We start from the raw sequence: 20,766 nt of genomic DNA on the forward strand, positions 1-20,766 counted from the left end.
AGTTTTTACATTTCTTAATTACATTTACATTTACTCATTTAGCAGACGCTCTTATCCAGAGCGACTTACAGTAAGTACAGGGGACATTCCCCCGAGGCAAGTAGGGTGAAGTGCCTTGCCCAAGGACACAACGTCATTTGGCACAGCCGGGAATCGAACTGGCAACCTTCTGATTACTAACCCGATTCCCTAACCGCTCAGCCACCTGACTCCCTTTTAATTAACTTGCTTGTTAATGGCTACTTAATGTTTATCAGTAAGACTACATTCAGACCTGTGTTTGTTTCTTAAAACATTCAAAATACCCTTAAAACATAGCAATTAACTTCTATTATTGTTATTTATGTCTGAAAATGGTTTCCTGAGGCTAATGTTTTCCCAGTGTATCTTTGGTTGCCATGAGGTAAGAGGGTGAGATAAGCCTCAGTCAAAATGGGGATGAGAGAGCTGGGTTGACAGACACTTGTCATGTAGACCATCCATGAGAGAGCAGAGTGGGGCTCCAGGCACCAGAGGTGACAGCCAGGAGTGTCTTAAGCTCCCTGAAGAAAGAGAGAGGGTCAGAGACCACCACTTCAGTGGCGAGGGGAGGATCCGTTTACAGCATCACCAAGCGAGAACAGAAGACCCCCCATGCATGAGTACTTTTAACAAACAGAACCTAAAAGAAGCCTCTCTAACTCACGCTACACTCTACACACACACACACACACACACACACACACACACACACACACACACACACACACACACACACACACACACACACACACACACACACACACACACACACACACACACACACAGAGACACACACGCACACACACAAACACACACACAGGAAAGGAAATGTGGTATCCCCTTTCACAGAGGTCAACACTCCGACAGACACAGGGTTACACCTTTCCTGGGGTGACTTCTTATTTATCCAAGAAAAATCACAGTGCTCCTGTTTTAAGTGTCTTTAGACAAACTCGTAGATTCCCTTGTGTTTTGGTCTTTAGCTTTAAAGGTGCAACCACCACAACAAAATTACAGAATAACCTTGCATCGGTAAGTCAAGTATTCACTTTTTCTCAATGTCACTTTATCTACAAATCAAAATTATAGAACACACACACAACTTGTTATACAAGAAAAGGGTTGTTTGTGGTGCCTGATTGCATCAAGCCACTTAAAATGTGTTCAAACTTGTGTTCAATACACTCCTCTCATGAAGCAGCCAAAGCTATCAGAGCCATGAGGGGAATGTACAGAGAGAAAAGGAAGCGATGGGTGAGACAAAGAACACCAGAGATACACATACAGAGTGTGTGTGTGAGAGAGAGACAGACATAAATACATTTGATCATAACATGACCTTGCTCCTCCGTGCAAGCATGGCTGTATGCATGTGTGAGTGAGCGTGCGTGTACAGTATGTTGCATGGCGCGCGCCGACAAGCATGCTTCCTGCCGATCAAACTCTCGCTCAAATCAATAAAGTCAACTCACCGTCCAGGTGGCCGACTTAGCGGTGCTGGACTGCTGAAAGGTCACCTCGAAGGTGTGAGGCCCCGGATAGTCGGTGTTGGAGGGGATGGCGGGCGCCGGTGACATGCCGTCGAAGGTGGAGTTGGGCTGCGAGTAGGGCGAGGGAGTGGGCACAGCTGAGGTGTTCTCTGAGCTGTAGGGACTGGTGGACGCCGCGCGGCTCCCCAGGCTGGCCTCCATGCTGCTGCTCAGCAGGTTGTACTGGGACTGGAGAACCAGGGAGGGAGGAAGCGGAGGAGGAGGAGGGAGGAAGGTGAGAGGGAGGGGGAGAGGAGGGGAAAGAAAGAAAGAAAGAAAGGGAGGATACAGGTAAAAGACCCACCTGGAGAGATACTTAAATTTGTGGACTAGTGAGAAGGGTTCGGGTTACAATTGTGAGGGCTCTGAGACAGCGCAGGAGGATCTTGGTGTGTGTGTGTGCGCACATGCCCCCATGCTTACATATTGTGTATTTGCATTTGTGCCAACAGTATACGCTCTCAAGCCTGTATGAGTGTGTGTGTGTGTGTGTGTGGGTAAGAGGGGTATCTGTTGTTTTGTGTAGTTCCCCGAGGGAGTACATTGGGGTTGTAAAAGACAAGCATAACCCATGCTCTGCCTAATTGCCTGCCATTCCCCACAGCCCTGTCCCCCCTTTTCCCCTCCCACCTCAAACAGACAAGGAGGATTTGTACCACTGTGGTAGGAGGTAACACACCACCACCACCACTGCTCTTTGTAAGGCTGGAGACCAGAATACCCATACACACAGGTTGAGGGAAACCTGGAAAGAATTTTTTTCTGTTTCTGTCTTTGTCAAGTAGCACACTATGATCCATTTAGCCATTTTGTGTTCCCATAGCACTGACTAGAAAAGTATACTAGAAAACACCAGAACTAGATCAAAGTCAATAGATATATTTGAAATGTTAAAGGACAACACATCAATTATATTAATGCTACATTAATAGTGGAAATATGTCTATCAAATGCAGTGGTTTGTTGGGTAAGTGCAGAAGCTAATAACAGATTCACATCCAAATGGTCAAGAGGTGAAAACATCAATGGATAGAAAACTGCTCAGTCAATGGAATATTCACAAAATAAACATACTGATGTCAATAAACCAAAGGTTATACCAACTGCATGGCCTGTAGCCAGGCATCACAAGCTCTCTCAATAAACTGAGCAACACTGAAGACTGAAGCAACATCTAAATACAAGACCATACAATCAATTACAGTACCTTCTTTTTCACGTAGTACATTCTCCAAACAAGTTGATATTTTCTCCTATACAAAATGTCCTCAATCAGTGGTATCCAAACACAACCAAAGAGGGCAAATGAGAGAAATCATAGCCTAATCGTAGGGGTTCAGTAGAGATGTGCATGAATAAACACACACACTCATACACAGGTACACACCCACAATAACCCTAAATAACCTTCAAAGGTAGTGAAGGTTAGGAAATCGGACTGGTCTACAGAAAGAGAGGAGATGCACTGAGAAAAGAACAGGGAAAGAGGGATGGGAACCCAAAACATGGCATGATGTTCTAATTACGGCATGCCCAGACTTAGACGGCAACATCGGAGCAAGTACACACATGCAGGAAAACACCTTGTGAAGGCCCGCGCTAGGTAAACACTGTCTAGTCCGACATGCCTTAAAATGGGGGGGTGGGGGGTGGGGGGGGGGGTGGGGGGGCTGGGGGGGCTGGGGGGGGAGGAAAACACATAAAAGACTGAGAATAGTTCAAGGGTCAACCTGGGAAGAGATAGTGGGCTTCCATATAAGGAAGATGCAATTGTCTATATTTGACCTCCTCCACATATCAATACTGGTAAGGCAAAAACCTTTAGCATTCCTAAATTGTACGACGTGCCTATTTGGATTTTCTTCATGACCTGCCCAAATAACTAAATATTTTGTACTACTATTATTAACTAACTATTTTGTAATACTAATACTAAAAGACAAAACTAGTTAGTTTGTTTTCATTTTACAAATCTCACGAAACGGAGAAAGCCCAAGATCTAGAGCTACATATTCTATTTTCATTCTACATTTCTATTCCATATTATTATTAATTATGTGTGTGAGAGTCAACACTACCTCTAAATTTTCCTTTCATCCAGTAAGTCAATAGTGAAACTTTCACACCACCAGAATACAAAACTTCTATGAGCAGGTTTCTGAATTAAAATGTGTAATTTACTGATAGTTAATAGTATTTATTTCATGTCTGATAGCAGCTCAGTAACAACAGAGTATGAATTACCCATATACAATAACAACCATAATTTTTTCAAAAATGCAACTGTTGAGGCTAAATAGTATATGAGATTTGGTATTCATAAAAGCAGTGAAAAGTCTAAAAGTCTAATGGCTAGGCGACGCTCAGGGGGTTTCCACTGCAGCACCCCCACCCGCGCTACAGGTGTGTTCGGACTTAAAGTCTCAGCTTGTGCTGTAACAAGTTGAAACAGAACAAAAATCCCCACTGCCACTGTGTGTGTGCAGGTGTGTGTGTGTGTGTGTGTGCATGGTATTGTGAGTGTGTGCATGTGTTAAAGCATATGAGCTTCACACCTCAACAATAGCTAACGTCCCCTTTGGCTGCTACCGGGCATCTACCAATCAACTTTCTAAATGAAACCGGCCACAACAACCCTCACTTATCACAATGAATAAGGCACCAAAGAGGTGAACTCCTGGAGAGACTAGGGCACTAGGCTATATGTTACCTTTTCTACAACAGCATCTGGGACTGGTATAAGACGACGTATAGGCTACTATGTGGTTAGCTAACAATGGTGCTGTACACAACATATCTTAAAAAGTATCTTTGTGGAGTTGGCATAGTCTCGGAGTACGAGTTAGCAATCACTGAGGAGGGAAATTGACGAAATGGAAGAAATACCAGAACACTGCCCTCTGTTGGGAGAATGTGAGACTGCATCAAACTTTGTGCCTCCAGTATGTGCATGAGTGCATGGGCGTGTTTACACCATTCCTTGTTTTTAAAGAGGACCATATACCTCATCGGTACAGATGTTCCCTTTATAGGCTAAATGCTATAGATTGATATTCAATTACTTTCAGAGGAATTTGCATATTCAATCATTCACAAATACCTACACAACTATTCCAGTTGCCTTGTATGACCATAAATAACATGAAAACCCATGGTATCATTCATCAGTGCCAATCAGAATTCAAATAATTATAAATTGGCAAACACTTGTTAAGAGGAAATCAACAGGTTGGAATTGTCACTATGTATGAATAGAGCAATAATAATAAAAATAAATCAGAATACTATCCTTTTTTAAGAACATGGAAGTATATTCCCCAAAAGTTGTTAATAGTGTCATTTTGTTTTTACACCACAAAAGAAAGGCAATATAATTCATATTTGAGAAATACAATACAATTACATTTAATTGAAGGACAATCTATCAAGGTCTACAGTATGCACAAAAAAATTGCATTTGGACTTGACCTTTTGCCGACCTCTTACTACATTTTCCATCCAGCCAATCACAAACAAATCCATTTTTCTAAGAGCCAAAAGCCAATCCACCTGTTCTAACTAAGCATGTCATTATTGCAAACAGTTGACACAACAAAACCTGAACTTCCCATACAGAAATGCACCACAAACAACATCTGTATTTAATTAAAAGGTAAATGATTATGAGTTACTTGTCAAAGGTAACGTCCACCTACCGTGCTGAAGTGCTGTGTGGGGTCACTAATGTACAGCATCTTAGGTGTCCTGCAGGGAGGGAGAGGCTGCCAGAGGTGCTCGCCTCATCCGGCAGTCATTAGACTAGGAGCTGACTAGTAGTGATGTTTGGTCAGTTTGTTCATTATTCTAGACCGCATGCACGGTCAAGGTTTCAGCTCCATATGGTCCTCCCAGTGGATAGATGTGATAGATGGGTTTGAAAAAGTCTGATTCTCTTCCACTAGTTTCAGCCCCTGACTGGGCCCTGTCAACTAGTCCTGCATCTAACAACAAATCTTGGACCTCCCTTTTTTTCTCATGACTATTCATTAACCAGCAAGGCAGGCCCAGGCTTGCCCGATGATATATTGGACTGTACCAATTTTAAAGATCAGAGGGGGATTGGTAAAGTCTGCATTTAATTTGAGTTACATTGACTTCTAGATTGGACAGATAACATATTTTCAGATTTTATTGAAAATATAATGAACAAACAGCAACTGTAGTCCTTAATTAAGTTATCAAAGCAGACACAATTGCAGACATACGTTAACAATCCCTTGTTTTAATTGAATTCAATGATTGTATATTAATATTACTAGTTCTTCACTCCATGGCAAACTTTAAGTAGATCTGTAGAACTGCATCGGATTACAATTTCTCTCTCTCTCTCTCTCTCTCTCTCTCTCTCTCTCTCTCTCTCTCTCTCTCTCTCTCTCTCTCTCTCTCTCTCTCTCTCTCTCTCTCTCTCTCTCTCACACACACACATACATACACACACTTCTTCTCCACCCGTTCTACAGATGGTGGAGCAGCAGGTGATGTGTGTTCTGGGATTTTGGGTTGGTCTCTAATTAAAGTGTTAACCTCCCCCTAATCCCAGACCACTCACCTCCCAGCAGCCAGGGAGGGAAAAGTCTACGGAGGAGAGGGAAACCAGGAAGGAATCTCTACTACTCTGGAGGGAACACAGAGCTGTGTCTAACCAGGGATGGAAGAACCATGGACACTTCCTGGCCAATTAATCTTTGTTGAACATGCCTATGTTCTAAATTACAATAATTTGCAATAATTACATATGAATGAAATAATGAGTATTAATGTAAAGGGTTTTTAAAGATGGCATTGAATTAAATACAAATAGAATAAATTTGACAGACAACTGGACAATAAAAGTGAGTTGTATTCCTACCATGACATTGTCGTTCATGTCCCTCATATGGTAGACGTCCATGCAGACCTCCGAGCGGTTGTTGGGCAGACTTGTGGAGGGGGCCGAGCGGTCCCCTGGGTGACTACCAGGGGGGAGTTCAAAGTAGGTGCTGTCTGGTTCCCTGTACAGGGGTCAACAACGATACTTTATAATCTGATCAAGCACCAACTTTCAGAAAGCCTCCATCACCCACCGAGGTAAAGAGAAGGACAAAACTCACAAGCTGCTCCACAGGTGCTCAAATGAGCTTCCCTCGTCAGCAGTGGTTGACTGGGACATCTTAACAGAAGGGTAATCCACCGAAGGGTAGATCACTCTGTGAAACACACACATTTATAAATACTTAATTATGCAGGATTTAGTTATCTGACATTTTCTATTTTTCCACCCCCCCCCCCTTTTTTTTTCTTCTATATCGTAATTTTGTATTCATCTTTGTCTTTGTCTGGGTTGGATTGCACAGAGGGTTATCAACATTATCAATAGTGCACACACACACTTTGACTTCCAGGTGTGATCACACCGGGTATGGGCGCAGTGAGCTGGCACAGGAGTGTCATGGGCCTGGGCGTGCCTGGACCTGCCCTATCCTCCTCATCATCCTCTCACCCCAAGAGGGATGTGCAAGCCACGTGGCAAACATACTACCTCAAACTATCTTTCCTTTTACAGGGATATGGTTCCAGTCTCTATTACACACTTGGTGTGGGCTGCGAATCACTTGGTAGGAAAGCTAAACACGCCAGTAGGCTTAATTATTTTTGTTTGACTGTGCACCTCCCTCTTGTGGCATTATGGCTGAAATGAGACGCATTCCTTCCCCCGAGCACTGCCAGACAAAAATGTATCCTTATAGTTCGTTATATATATTTTTTTACAATAATCACATATCAGGGGAGCAAACGAAAGATAGGCTATAAGCGACAACTATACAAGTGATTAGGCCTAGTTGAACACATCAAAACCACAATGAATAAAACAAAAGTCTAACTTTTACGCAGTAATACAAGACTTGTTTTATGTTTTGTACTGTAAGACCAACTAAAAATGTTAGCATTTTTGCAGCGTCATCAGCAAGTATTGTTTGTTTTTTTACAGAATCTGTTTACCATTAGGCCTGCCGTTGGACACCAAATTGCAAAACAAACAGCGAAATGATGAGTTGATAAATAAAAGACCACGAGACAACGTTTTACCGCAATATGTTCCTACAAAGATTTCAGGCTTTTCAATACCGTCTTCAACTCATAGAACAAAAAGTCCTCTGTCATCGGACAGTGCGTCCTGCCACTAAGCTTGTTATGTACCATTGCGCACTATGAAGCGTCACATCTCCTTAGCAACACCATTGTAGGTATGAAAAGAAAACTGTGGCAAAGGTTCGTGGGTTTGCAGAGTTGGAAAGTAGATGTGCTGATGTTTCGAAATACAAGACGACGTTTCTTCTTAATAACACATCAACTTCAAATGTCATGCGTTAGCGAAAGAGCAGGTGAACCTGATGCGACCATATTATGGTTCCCGCTTCGCTTGTGATAGCTGCCGCCTCGAGAACATAATGAGCCTATAACTAGGTTACAGTTGGCCTACAACCTTATGGTGGGTGGTGGTGGTCGTGCATTCTATGCGCAAAAATGATATAGCCTATCAGCCTTGTTTCAGCCAATCATGGAAAGTCTACTCACATTGTCACAGCTTTAAACCCAAGGACAACCTGAATATTTCTGTTCACGGGTAGGCATATCATCATTAGCCTAGTGTACCATGCATAGGCTTAAACGGCATGAGAAAATAAAAAATAATAGAAAACTGTTTAGTTAGTTAGGCCCTAATGAATAGTTAGGCCCTAATGATTTCATTCGGATCATTTTTAAATGTCAAATTAAATGTAGGCTATTTCTATTATCCTAGCACACCAGTGTAAGACAAAATCCTGCAATCAGCTAATCAGCATTGAAATAATGCACCAAAATAACTCAAGTTTATCACATGCTATACATAGTGTCATAGGCGAAGGGGAATAAGTGGGCCTTAACCCATAGCCTATATAAAATCATCTTAACATATTGCTTATTGCTTGTTGGTATAGCTACTGATTTTTATTCACCTATTTCCACGCTCGGGTAGCAACACCCATGACAACTACACACAATTCCCGCGGGTCATCAGTTTCCCTTGAGATTAGAATCGTCCCGTGTTGAGCGAATATCTAAATTAATTTCATTTTGCAAAGTCCACTGCATATGTCTAAAATGAAAATTGATTTAGGAACTTTGACATGTAAATGATGTAAATCATGGGTAAACACTTCAGTGCAGTGCACCTGCAATTTTTAGAACAATCAGACGATATTTTCTGCATATCTATAGGTTATATGAGAATATGCTATAGCTCTACTTTTCATTTGCCTATTTGCTATGCAAATATTTATACAAACTGACTTTTAAAATAACAACAGTAGGTTGCAGTGTGATAATAACATTTCCATTGTATTGCTATTAATAGTCAAATCTATTATTATGATTAGCCTACAGTTAGTTACAGTTAGTTCCCTTTTAAAGGCATATTATTGACCAATAATCAATTGTTATGAGACATTGCAAAACATTTTCTTGCAACTATCACTGTACTCTGACCTGTACCAGACAATTTGGAGTTGAGAATTGATTTATTAGATTACTGACAAGACTAGAGAATAGAGCAGAATTCAAAGAGAACCAGTCGGTTCTTCAGAAAAGAACTCATTTTAAATCATTAGACTCCTTATTTACAAAATATTATCGAGCTAAATTTGAGTTTTTTTCAGAATTGCAGCAATTATTTTCTTAATTTTTATTTTCATTGGGTAGTCACAGGAGAGATAATAGGCTAAGTATTGTTAACAATTTGTCAAATTAGGCTAAACATATTTAACAAAGCCTCAATTTTTGCCATCATGAAGAACAATATTTGCCAGATGGGCCTGTAGAACTGAATTAATTGCTGTTCATAACATATTTAGGCAGCCTAAATCTAGCCTGTTTCAATTGTTCTCTCATACTCCGATAGGTAAAGATATGAAGTAAAATAGTACTTACCAACCAAAATAATCGTAATCCAGATTGAAATCGTTCCAAATCAGAACCCAATCCTTCAAGTATTCCTGTAAACAATTATGTCCATCCAATACAAATCAGGTGGCTACTTTATAAAATAATATTCAGGTTAGAAAGGACGTCATCGACTCATTATTTACCTTTTGAGGAAAATCACCAGATGATAATGGATTGAAAAACTTTTCGTTTTATTCCAGGGTAGTGCACTAGCTACCTTTAGAGAGATTGTGTTGAGATAAAAGGTTGGGTTGGGGGAAGCAAGGGTGACAGGAGGAGGCGTTAGCCGCGGTCTGGGCGCACACAAGCGGGAAACATTTCTTCCAACTCACTGGGGGGCTGATGGAAGCGAATAGCTATCTATCTTGACAGTGTAGGATCTATTCGAAAATTTGATCTGAGAATAGTTTTTTCTCCGAAATATATTACGAGATATTCCTGCCCTTTGTGCTAAACCATTTAGCAACTTAATAAACCAACATTATTGAATAACAATTAGTAGACTACTCTCCATTAATACATTGGTTCTCAAATATGATAAGTTAAATAAATCTATATAAGCCTACTATTTTATACTAGCCTGACACTTATAAAACCACATTGAGCCTGCCTTACGTTATCGCAAAGGAATATTGAACTACATTTCCCAGCAACTTGTATGCAGATACTGATTGGATGGCGGTCTACCTCATCTGTCCATGCCAACAAAATATCCATTCTGGCTACCAGCTAAGTCAATAGCATGTGAGAACGAAAGTTTTCCGAAGAGTGTCTTCGTATTGCTGACAGTGGAGCACATTGCATCGTCTTTGAATGACAGACTGTTACACTAAGGTAATTAAATGAGGATCAATAGTAAACTATCTGCTTGTAACTCCAAGTACAGTCAGCTAGACTAGCTAGCCTAACCGTTCCACACAAGGCAATAAAGCTAGCTATCTGGAAGTGGAACATTTTAGTGTATAGACTTTCAGAGCGTCTAATTGTACTAGTAACGTTCAACTTCCTATTTAGTTTGGATGTATTTATATTTAGCAGTAGTTAGAGCTAGTTGCTAGCGGTTTCAACTAGCTAGATAACTAACGTTGGCTGGGTACTGTAACAGGTGAATCGAACAATCTGTTGCTCCAATGTGTGAGGTTAGGCATCGTACAATATGTCACGTGCAATTGAAATGTAACCAAGGTTAAGTTCGCTTAATATTACATTATAGCATATTCTTATTCAAACTGCTTTCCGTTTTTAGTTTATTCATTAATGGCCAGTTGACGCCACCACGTGTTCACATTGTTAAACTACAACTTACACAAAAGAATCGCCGTAAGCGCCGTTGTCAGGGAAGCTGATATTGTAGGCAGTAATGGATTCACAAAGCAAAGCCAACGGCCAGTTTGTACCCGCAGATATAATTTTCAAGGGCCAGTTCAGTGGCCACAGCAGCATGATATCTTGTTTTTAGATAAACCTGATTTGTTGGTAGTCTTAATCCTGTCATTTGTGTATATTTTATATTTTCTTTATTACAGTGATTGTGCAGTTGGTGCTTCCAATATGAATTTCTCAGAGGTTTTCAAACAATCTAACCAACTGTGCAGAGTTTCACCAGATGGAAACTACTTGGTGAGTCACAAGATGTCTCATAAGTAAACCCAGTGCCAATAAATACTTATTTTCATGTGTAATATTGAATAGGCTATACTTACATTCACATTTGCATCCATGCAGACAGGGGACAAACGGTATAGCCTAGTCTACGCATCTCCATGCAGTCTATGAATACATTACATATCTCTGAATATCTTTAATCTTACAGTATCTGTCTGATAGGTCCAGTTTGTTCTTGTGCCTGCCTGACTCTTCACTGTATTCCAATAGGCCACCTGTGTGCAGTACAGATTGGTTGTCCGAGATGTAAACACATTACAGATCCTTCACCTTTACACCTGCCTTGATCAGATTGTCCACATGGAGTGGTCCTCTGACTCTCTTTTCATTCTCTGTGCCATGTACAAGAGGGGACTGGTACAGGTATGTGTTAATTAATTACAGTTGAGTTGTTCATGTCTTTTAGTTAATAATCAAGTGGCTGAATTGTTGAAAACATAATGACATGTATTGCACAGTGATTGTACTATTGGCTTGCTCAGTTTGTCACAAGCTAAATCGTTTTGGACATGGATTTTCATCTTCTGAGATTTTTGTTCTACTGTTGTTTACCATGAGCTTTAAACAAGTTTTTAAATGAAAGTGGAATAGCATGTTACTTTAAAGTGTGTCTTGAAATCCATTACACTACAAACCCTTGTCTCTACAGGCACCTTACCTTTGTAGAGGTAACCAGCGCCAGTCCTTCATGTTGCCTAATTCTGTTTTGTTGCAGTTAGCAGTGATTGATGTTGTGCCCAGGGCAGTTATCAAGTCTGGTGTTCTTCCCCTTCTCTCTTCTGTCTCGCTATCTTCAGGTGTGGTCTCTGGAGCAGCCGGACTGGCACTGTAAGATTGACGAGGGCTCAATCGGTCTAGTCTCCTCACGCTGGAGCCCAGATGGACGTCACATTCTCAACACCACAGAGTTCCATGTAAGTGTGGAGTCACCAAGTGTGTGTGTGTGTGTTTTATAACTGTATGTATGTCTGTCTGGTGTCAACTGTTGCTGGCCCACAAGGAAGGAGACCTGAAAATAGCCAGACACCAGAGCCTTCCTCAACTCCCACCAGCCAAATGTGTCCAGCCCAGTACCATAGTACTGCCTTTTAGTTTTCTATAATTAGGGATGCACCAACATTTCCGCTGGCAAAAATGTCAGCTGAAAATTGAGTTTTAGGCCAAAAGAGAAAAAAAAAGATTCAGATTTCCCTCGTTCAATGTAGTCATTATCACAGGACCGAAGTCAAGTTAGTTCAGGTTGGATATTCTACAGATAGTCCACAATAGTTTTCCTTACGTTCGCTAACAGGGAACAGTTAGGCAGTTAGGGACCAACAAAGTTACAAGTTGTAAGTATGTCAATAGCTCTTTATCCATTACTCCTAAAACTTTCAAAACTGGTTCTAGCTAGCCCAGTAACAATGACACATGTAGGACACCCATGGTTTGTCTATTTTCATCTCACATTTTTATATTGTTTTAATATTTGTCATGTGACTTACTAAGCTCAAACAATCCGTGAATTATCCTTACATAATGCACACCCATTAGACTGTCCTTTTTCATCTCAGGTGATTTTACATAAATATTTAAAACAAGGGCAATCATTTCAGCGGTGTGGAAATACTTCAAAGTTTTTTGATCAAATTTTCATATGCAGTGTTGGTTCAGAAGAAATGTCAAGAGGGGGGGTACAGTGCCGATTAAAAAGTCTCATATTAATACAATTATACCCAAACATTGTTTTCATTTAGGTGCATCCCTATCTATAATATTCACAAAATAAAATACAAAATTCACTTTGACATTGGCATTTAATTCAGTCTTGTATGGTGTGTGTGTGAAGGCTAGGCCTAGGTCTTATTTTTTGTGATGCAGTATGCTAATAAAATATGCAAAAAGGTGTTATGCTGCCATAACACCTAGTTAGAGGTGCAATGAGTATATTTGCTATACAGCTGAACACTACTTCCTGTCATTCAAAGGGCAGCCGTCTTGCTTGTTGTGGGCATATTTGTCAGTAAGTAGGTATCCGGTTGATGTATGTGTGACCAGTACCCGCCTGTGTGGATTACGACTTGGGCACCATGCCACAGCAGGCCCTTACTGTCTTGAATCTGACTCCAGGAATCACTGACAGGTGTCAAGGCCCACAGAGTAACTGTGTCTGGCCTGTAGGACGGAGCAGGGAGTGCAAATGTCTGTGGCATGTCTGCTTTGTGTCTGCATCTTCAACAAAAACAGGAATAGAATGAAGGCTCCCCCTGTCTGTCTCCTTCCACAGGAGGAATCTGTCTGCATAGTCTACTGTAGCAGGGAATGAGAAAGTGATGTACTGCATGGAAATGTTCTATGCAATAATGCTCAAGGACATACTAAAGATCTTACTATTGGTTCAAAAGAGATGAGACAATGTTCAGCAGCTTGTCAATATTAGCCAATTATGAAATGTGGCCCCGATTGAGAAATTGACAATTTTGTCATTTCGGGCTGCCACGCTGTTTTACCAGAAATTTGGAAGATGCCTGTTCAATAACCAGGGGACCTGCTGACCTTACCTTCACCCTTCCCAAGATTTCATTAAGGCCGTGCCAGACGGGTGTCTATGTCAGGGTTCAGTTTCAGATCCCTCATAAACAGGCTTCTATATTAACTTGTTTTAAGGACAGCTGCCTGTGTGGTGCACTGATTGTGTGAGTGTGTTTGTGTGTGTTTGCTTTTCTTCCGCCATGAACCGAATATCTACTGACTGTTTTGATACTGGTGTAATTTGTCAGTTCACAGCTGACAGTGCTAGACGACAAGATGGATTTACATTAATCTCCACAGAGAGGCCCGTGCCAACTCATGTTTGAGAGCCAACTCAGGTCCCACTGAGTAGCGAGCCTCAGTATCAGTGTAACTGACACTGCTGCTATGCAGTGTGCTGTATATCTATATAAATATTGTCCTCAAGCCTTTACGAAACAGTTGGATTCATATCATTTGTGACAACATATTGGTCTTGAACTAGGCTGTTTGCTTGACGTGGACTCACTATCTGAAAAACGCATACATTTCTGAGGTGTTTCCTCTGACCTTTTGAAACGGATTGGGATGTATGGCTTTCATTTAGGTTTATTAGTTAGCTTCTCTCGAAAGTATTTCAAACTGGATTCACAAAAGTCCACGTTTGAATTCCCTCCTGATCCCTGGGCCTAGCACTATGCTGGCCACATCTATGCTAATCCACCTTACCAACTGAGCGACCATGAAATAAGGGTGGAAAAAATCCACCCAAGGACAGTGTTGAATGTTATACCTCTCTAATGGTTTTTACATTGTTGGGATCAGGTTGTCGTGCTTGGCTGGTGATGCTGGACCTCACTAACGCCTGGCATTGTTGGAAAGTGGGCGTCGAGAACTGTGACTGTAGGAAGCTCCCTCGGGACCTCAGCAAAAAGTCAGTCATGCAGACTGTGTCTGGGGTGCACTGTCCCCATATCCAAGCAAGGATGATATTGCTGTAACAGGAGAAATGGGCTATATTGGTTTGATATGGCTTTCGATGTGGAATGCTTATGTCCTTTTTGTTTGCTGATAGGCCCGTGTAAACATTGGTTCAGCATAACCAACACTACCTTGCGTAGAGACACTGTTTTGTTGTGATTATTCAGTGCCAGAACCTTTTTATCAGCTGTTAACTTCTCAGTGACCAGTGTTGGGAATGTTCCTCCATTGTGTGGCATGTTAATCTCACGAACCACATCGTTTGAGCAGCATGAAACTCTAGGCCATGGGTCGCTCTGGGACTTCCCCTGCATCATTTGTCTTAGGAAGGAGGCATGGACTTTTCAAACTCTCAAGATTTGTCTGTGGATAACATCCTGACTGTAGATGGTCAAGCATAGTAGGTCACTTTTGGCAGTTGGCCACTTTTGACAGTTGTAGGCCACTTTTGACAGTTCTTGTTTTCTGATAAATAAACAGCAGCTGTTTAGTGCACTCTTGAAACATCCTGTCTCCCCAAGCCGGCTTTAGAGACAACCCCTGTCTGCTACTCACACTTCTGTGGGGGTTGCAGCTAAGGTGTAGTTTTACCAGCTTCAGAGCTCCCATGCTAACATGCCACCAAGCAAGATGGAGAAGCATTTCTCACTTATTTTCCTTAAGGCTCCCTCCACCCAGTTTAAAGTTAGCCCACAATATGACTTGGGGGGCCCTGTTCCCCCATATGGTGGGCACAAGGCATCCAAGAAGTGTGTTTGAGCTCTGTTGACCAGTTACCATGGAGCTGTGGATAGGGGGTCGTGTCTAGGAAGTGTGTTAGTGGGTGCAATTACATGGGGCTCACCACAGGATGTCTGGGTGCAACAGGAGTGTGGACAGTTCAAACTCCGGGTGAACGATGGATGTCAGGTCAGACATAGTCTGAAATGCCCAATTAGGCATTTTACCATGGTAATATACTGTCGGTTAATAGATAGTTTTATCATTTTTATGAAGTCTCTTTCTATTGTGATGTGTTCGGCTAGTGTGGTTTTGCCATTGCACACCACAAGCCACAATCTTTCAAAGCCACACAGTGGCTGATAGTCTCAATTACAGTTAACACTTAGAAGATGTTCATCCCTTAGATTTGTCACGTCTCTGTTAAACCCAATTTCTTGTGTATGAAGCCATGCAACTGTCCTGGCCAACAGTCAAGACCAGTTTAGTTCAGTATTTTCATAGCCTTAACATTCATAGCATGATAAGACGGGGTTGGGAACACTGTATGCACGCACATTATATTGGCTTACTAGGTTGTAAAAGAAGATATGAAGGCCTCACATTTAATGCAGTGAACATGGTTGTGGTGGTCTGTGTTGTTATTTGGATCGCTTACAATAACTACTGTGTTGGACCTTTTTCAAGAGGGTTTAACAGGCTTGCTGTTGAATAGAGGTTTTGGTATCTAGATCTAAATTATTCTTATTGACTTTGGGAAGCTGTCGGTCCATTTAGGACACTTAAACCATTCAACACACGCCCTTGTTACAAGTGGTTCAAGTGATTTGGTTTTACAGTACATACTGCAATGCAAACCATGTGGTTCTTGGCAAGAGCTGCAAAGTAGTGTGAAATGGAGCCATGTGGTTCCTTCTCATGTCCTCAGTGTTGTTCAACAGTTTGTGCTCTTTGTTTCCTGAAGGGCAAGATGTAGGTTATGTTCCTTGGTCAGATGTTGGACTGCCTGCTGCCTGTCATGCTATGCGTTCAGTTGGAAACATGTTCAGGTGAAGTACATGGGGGACTTGACTTACTGGAAATGTACACTTGCTGTGGATCTGAAGCCCAGCTGAAGGCCCGGCTGGCCAACTTTCCAACATTACGTTAACTAATTTGAGCTACTAGCTTTTTAAATTGTAAAATGATCATACTACAAGTAGAGATCCTTATTTCTAAGTCATTAAATCGGTAAAAGGAGTGTTCATTTCTTATCTTCCTCATGGATTCATTCCCTCTGGAGGTATAATGACACCCCACACACACATACAAAATGCCCTTGCCTGGCATTACTAGTGATTGGTCAAATTAGTGCTTTACACAACAACCTCTCATCCATCATGATTGTCTCCTCTCAGACATTAACCTCCTTACGATCGGGTGCTGGGGCCTTGTTCAGAGCGAAGGGCCCGTGGGTGGCTGGATGAACCTGAGCTGATGCACCAGCGGAAGGCCTTGAGGAGCTCTCAGCGGCCTCATTAGTTGGCCGGCTGATTGAGCTCTTATTAATAGGCCGCTGTTGGCGCCTAGTCCCGGAGGTTGACACTCATCGCATTAGTACTCCCCTTACAGAGCCCTACCCTGACCAGGAGCCTGTGTCCCCCAGGACAGGGAGAGGAGAGGCGGTTCCGTTCAAGAGAGGATGCAGTTGTTATCACACTGTCCCAGTGCCCCGTGAAGCATCATGGGTATTAAAAACTGATCAGAGATCAAAGACTGTTTGCTATGCCAGTCTTTGATGTATTTATGTCCTGTGCTCGCTGCTTGGCATACAGTCCTGTACTTTCACTCAGGGATGAGTTACAGTTGTTTTTTCTTCCCTTCCACAACAGCTGAGAGTTACCGTCTGGTCCCTGAGCACCAAAGCTGTGTCTTACATCAAGTACCCAAAGGCATGTCAGAAGGGTGAGTTTGAGATGTGTTTATTTTGTGTGTGCACGTATGCAAGTGTGTTGGTAACAGCAAGAGGACCTGGGGTGAGTGCCGTGCCATCTGACACAGAGGATAGTGAATCATGTCCAACTCTGTCCTTTGACCTTAGGGCCGTCCCTGGATTGTCAGCCAAACTATGGCTATTGGGTTGACAGCTGTGTCTCTCTTCAGTAAATGGTGCATGCTGGTCATAACCTACCTGTCATCAAGTGGTGAAATGATTGTCTTTGGCTCCCCAGTCACTCGCCAGCAGATCAGATATAACACTTGCCCCTGTTTGACCTAAACATCATTGGACATTATAAATAATGAGTTGATAGGCCTACGGTTGGCTGATATTGACATTGGGTTCGGCCTGTCCTAGATCATTGTTGTCTTCACAGCAAGGTTATAAGAGCAGTTCAAACATTGTTTATCACATGATGATGGAAAATTGTCTTAGGTCAGAACCCAAGATCTGTGTCTGCTGACTGAGAAGAATGAAACAACCTGATGCCTTGTTTTGAAGTTCATTTTGAGACCATTGTGGTAATTTCGGCATTGAATACTCAGGAGGCCCAAGCAGTGCCGTACTTCTTGTGGTTTTCAAAACTGAATAAAAAGAAAGTTAGTCGAACACTGAAAGACTACAATTGACCCCCTCTAGCTGTTTATTTTTGATGTATTTATTGTTTGTTTTTACCATCCATTTGTCTTTCCATTCCAGAGATGGACTTCAGTAGGGACGGCTGTTATATGGCCCTTGCGGAGCGCCGTGACTGTAAAGACTACATCAGCGTGTTTGTGTGTGATGACTGGCACCTACTCAGGGTGGGTTATAGAGGACGTGTGACTCATGAAGGGAAGTGGTCCGAGCTGAAAGTTGACGTTTTTCCTGACCAAAATGTAATTGACTGTCTGTTACAGCACTTTGAGACGGAGACCCAGGATCTGGCAGGGGTGGAGTGGTCTCCTAATGGCTGTGTGTTGGCTGTGTGGGACAGCTGTCTCGAGGTAAGCTTTCTCTACAGATCCTGGAGGGGGTTGTGAACCAGGAAGACTGCAGCATATCTTAACCTCAGGATTTGCTGTTTGAATGCCTTTGTGTCTCACGTGTGTTTCTTTAGTATAAGGTGTTGCTGTATTCGTTGGACGGTCGCCTTCTGTCCACCTACAGTGCGTATGAGTGGTCACTGGGCATCAAGACTTTGACCTGGAGCCCCAGCAGCCAGTTCCTGGCCATTGGAAGCTATGACGAGAAGGTCAGACCACCTGTTCAAGTTGAAGAATCGATATTCAGATTTCTTTGACATAATATCAAACATGAAGAATTTAAGATGAGCAACTTGACCATTGATGTGAAGTTTAACAGTGATTTTGGTCATATCTGCAAAGGTACGCATACTGAATCACATCACCTGGAAGAAAATCACAGAATTTGATCACCCTGCCAGCATCAACAACACAAAAGCTGTGAGTACTCTGTGTACCCTACTGTAGTGAAACCCTAGTTGGAGAAAAGTAAACTTGAGTCACCATATTCACTTTGCTGACAAATAGGCTAACATTTCAGTGTTGCTCCATGCACAAATGAGAAAATGACTTTTGACTTGTTTTGTTGTCAGGTGGTTTATAAGGAAGTAGAGAGGAGGCCAGTGGTTGGGAATGAGGACATTTCCATCCAACATATCACTGTAGGAAGCACCCTTTTCAACACCCAGAGCAAATGTAAGCCACAACATGTTTGTTTCCTGGATCCAGGGGTTTAAGTCAGTTTAATGTAAAGACCTCTGGATGTTTGTATCCATATGCTTCTTATGAACTCCTTCTCTCCCTCCCTGTCACAGATGAGATTTTTCCACTGCCGGTCCAGATCCCAGTGGTCAAACCGGACCCTGACCGGGCTAATCCTAAAATAGGGATCTCATCCATGGCTTTCAGCTCAGACAACCGCTACCTAGCAACCAAGAATGGTACAGGTTCAACTTGAATACATTTGAGGAAATCTGCTGTAAGAATGTATGGCAGTATTATTGCCTATGGATTTAGAATGGGATTTCATAAAAGCTCCTGTAGGTGTAATGTGTAGGTGTCCCAATACCTTTGTCCATAAATGTTAAGTCAGTGTCTGGTACAGGGACGTTTGTGGGAATCTTAACAGATCTTTATTACATTCTCTTCTCAATGAACCTTGGTCTAAATGTCAACATGGCCACGCACCAGCTTGGTTTTTCAAAACGACAAGATTAGGTCAGTCCAGGATACTCTGACAAAAGTTGTATTAAAAAGGAAAGTACATTCTGAAACATTTTCAGTTTAGCTGGGTGCCAAGTGTCCCTTGGCATGTGTTAGAGAAAATACCACAGACTCACTGTTGATCCCAGGGATTTGCAGGCCAGTCACATAGCGCACATTTTTTTTCTTTTACTAGTGTGATTTCTAAAGATGGCAGTATGGGCTGTGCTTTCTTTGGCATTGAATATGCTTGGATAACATCTATTTCAAAAACAATTTCTGTTTATTATTATGTGTGTGCCCTACCTCTGTAGACAGCATGGCCAGTGTGGTCTGGATATGGGACATGCAGAAGCTGAGTCTCCTCGCTGTACTGGAACAGACGTCAGCAGTGCGCTGTTTCCAGTGGGACCCCTGCCGCCCCCGACTGGTGCTCTGCACTGGCAACGCCAAGCTCTACCTCTGGTCCCCTGCAGGGTGTGTCTCTGTACAAGTACCAGCTGAAGGTAACTCATTGTTATTATACCAAGCTGGTTTTGTAACCTGGTCAGTTATCTAGGAGTAAATTATGATTGCCGTGCCATTAGGTAAGAGTGAAAATCTTTCTATATGTCGTGTGCAGTTCCTAGCGTGTGGCTCAGCAATTGTAGATATTCAACTCAGCCTGTCTATCTTGGTTTGGTTAACAGGTGGTTTCCAGGTTCAGTCTTTAAGTTGGCACTGCAGTGGCGACTCCTTAATCCTCCTGGGAAAAGATAACCTGTGTGTGTGCTACATGGAGACAGACGAGGACAAGTGATACACACACACGGGACCAGAGCAGGAGCATTAGCACTTGAAGATGTACCCAAATCTGAACGTCAGTCTTCTGCTGGCTACCAAAACACTGTACTGTTTGTGTACTGTTTCGTTTATCTCCTGCTACAGCTAAAATCCAATTATTGTTCACTGTGAGGACCAGAACAAACTGTAGATTAGACTAGTATGTCAAGAAGCTCATTAAATCACTGATTACATTTTTCAGTATGGTTTCAATGTTAGAAATTATATATTTTACATTTAAAAGTATTTTGGCGTTACCTTGTAAATATGTAAGTCTAGAGATAGAATCCATATTTTTCTAAATAAACATTGCTGTGACTATTCATTTTAGGACTGACAGCCTACTGTGTTC

General features: G+C 42.0%; 2 protein-coding genes across 3 annotated transcripts in view; one reads left to right on the plus strand and one right to left on the minus strand.

Annotated features, from left to right (window-relative positions):
- tp73 (tumor protein p73) overlaps window positions 1–12,081 on the minus strand; it is a 24,308-nt gene extending 12,227 nt beyond the window's left edge. Inside the window, exons 1-4 of one of the 2 annotated variants that reach the window (XM_062459532.1) lie at window positions 11,875–12,081; window positions 6,680–6,775; window positions 6,439–6,580; window positions 1,494–1,739 (exon numbers count right to left, since the gene is read on the minus strand). In XM_062459532.1, the coding sequence (XP_062315516.1) occupies window positions 1,494–1,739; window positions 6,439–6,580; window positions 6,680–6,775; window positions 11,875–11,906 (516 nt within the window). In that variant the 5' untranslated portion in view covers window positions 11,907–12,081. Of the gene's footprint in view, window positions 1–1,493; window positions 1,740–2,757; window positions 3,076–6,438; window positions 6,581–6,679; window positions 6,776–11,874 lie in introns of those variants that run through there. The other variant, XM_062459533.1, reaches the window with a different exon arrangement.
- On the plus strand, window positions 10,219–20,749 carry wrap73 (WD repeat containing, antisense to TP73). The gene is made up of 13 exons (XM_062459590.1): window positions 10,219–10,385; window positions 11,078–11,171; window positions 11,427–11,579; window positions 12,014–12,130; window positions 17,279–17,351; window positions 18,085–18,188; window positions 18,285–18,371; window positions 18,485–18,619; window positions 18,753–18,830; window positions 18,983–19,085; window positions 19,205–19,330; window positions 19,907–20,098; window positions 20,282–20,749. Exons 2-13 carry the CDS (start codon window positions 11,103–11,105, stop codon window positions 20,389–20,391), a joined length of 1,347 nt encoding a protein of 448 aa, XP_062315574.1. The 5' UTR covers window positions 10,219–10,385; window positions 11,078–11,102; the 3' UTR covers window positions 20,392–20,749.
- Window positions 20,750–20,766: the final 17 nt, after the last annotated feature.

The sequence above is a fragment of the Osmerus eperlanus genome, chromosome 4 (genome assembly GCF_963692335.1).
Source record: "Osmerus eperlanus chromosome 4, fOsmEpe2.1, whole genome shotgun sequence".
Lineage (NCBI taxonomy): Eukaryota > Metazoa > Chordata > Actinopteri > Osmeriformes > Osmeridae > Osmerus > Osmerus eperlanus.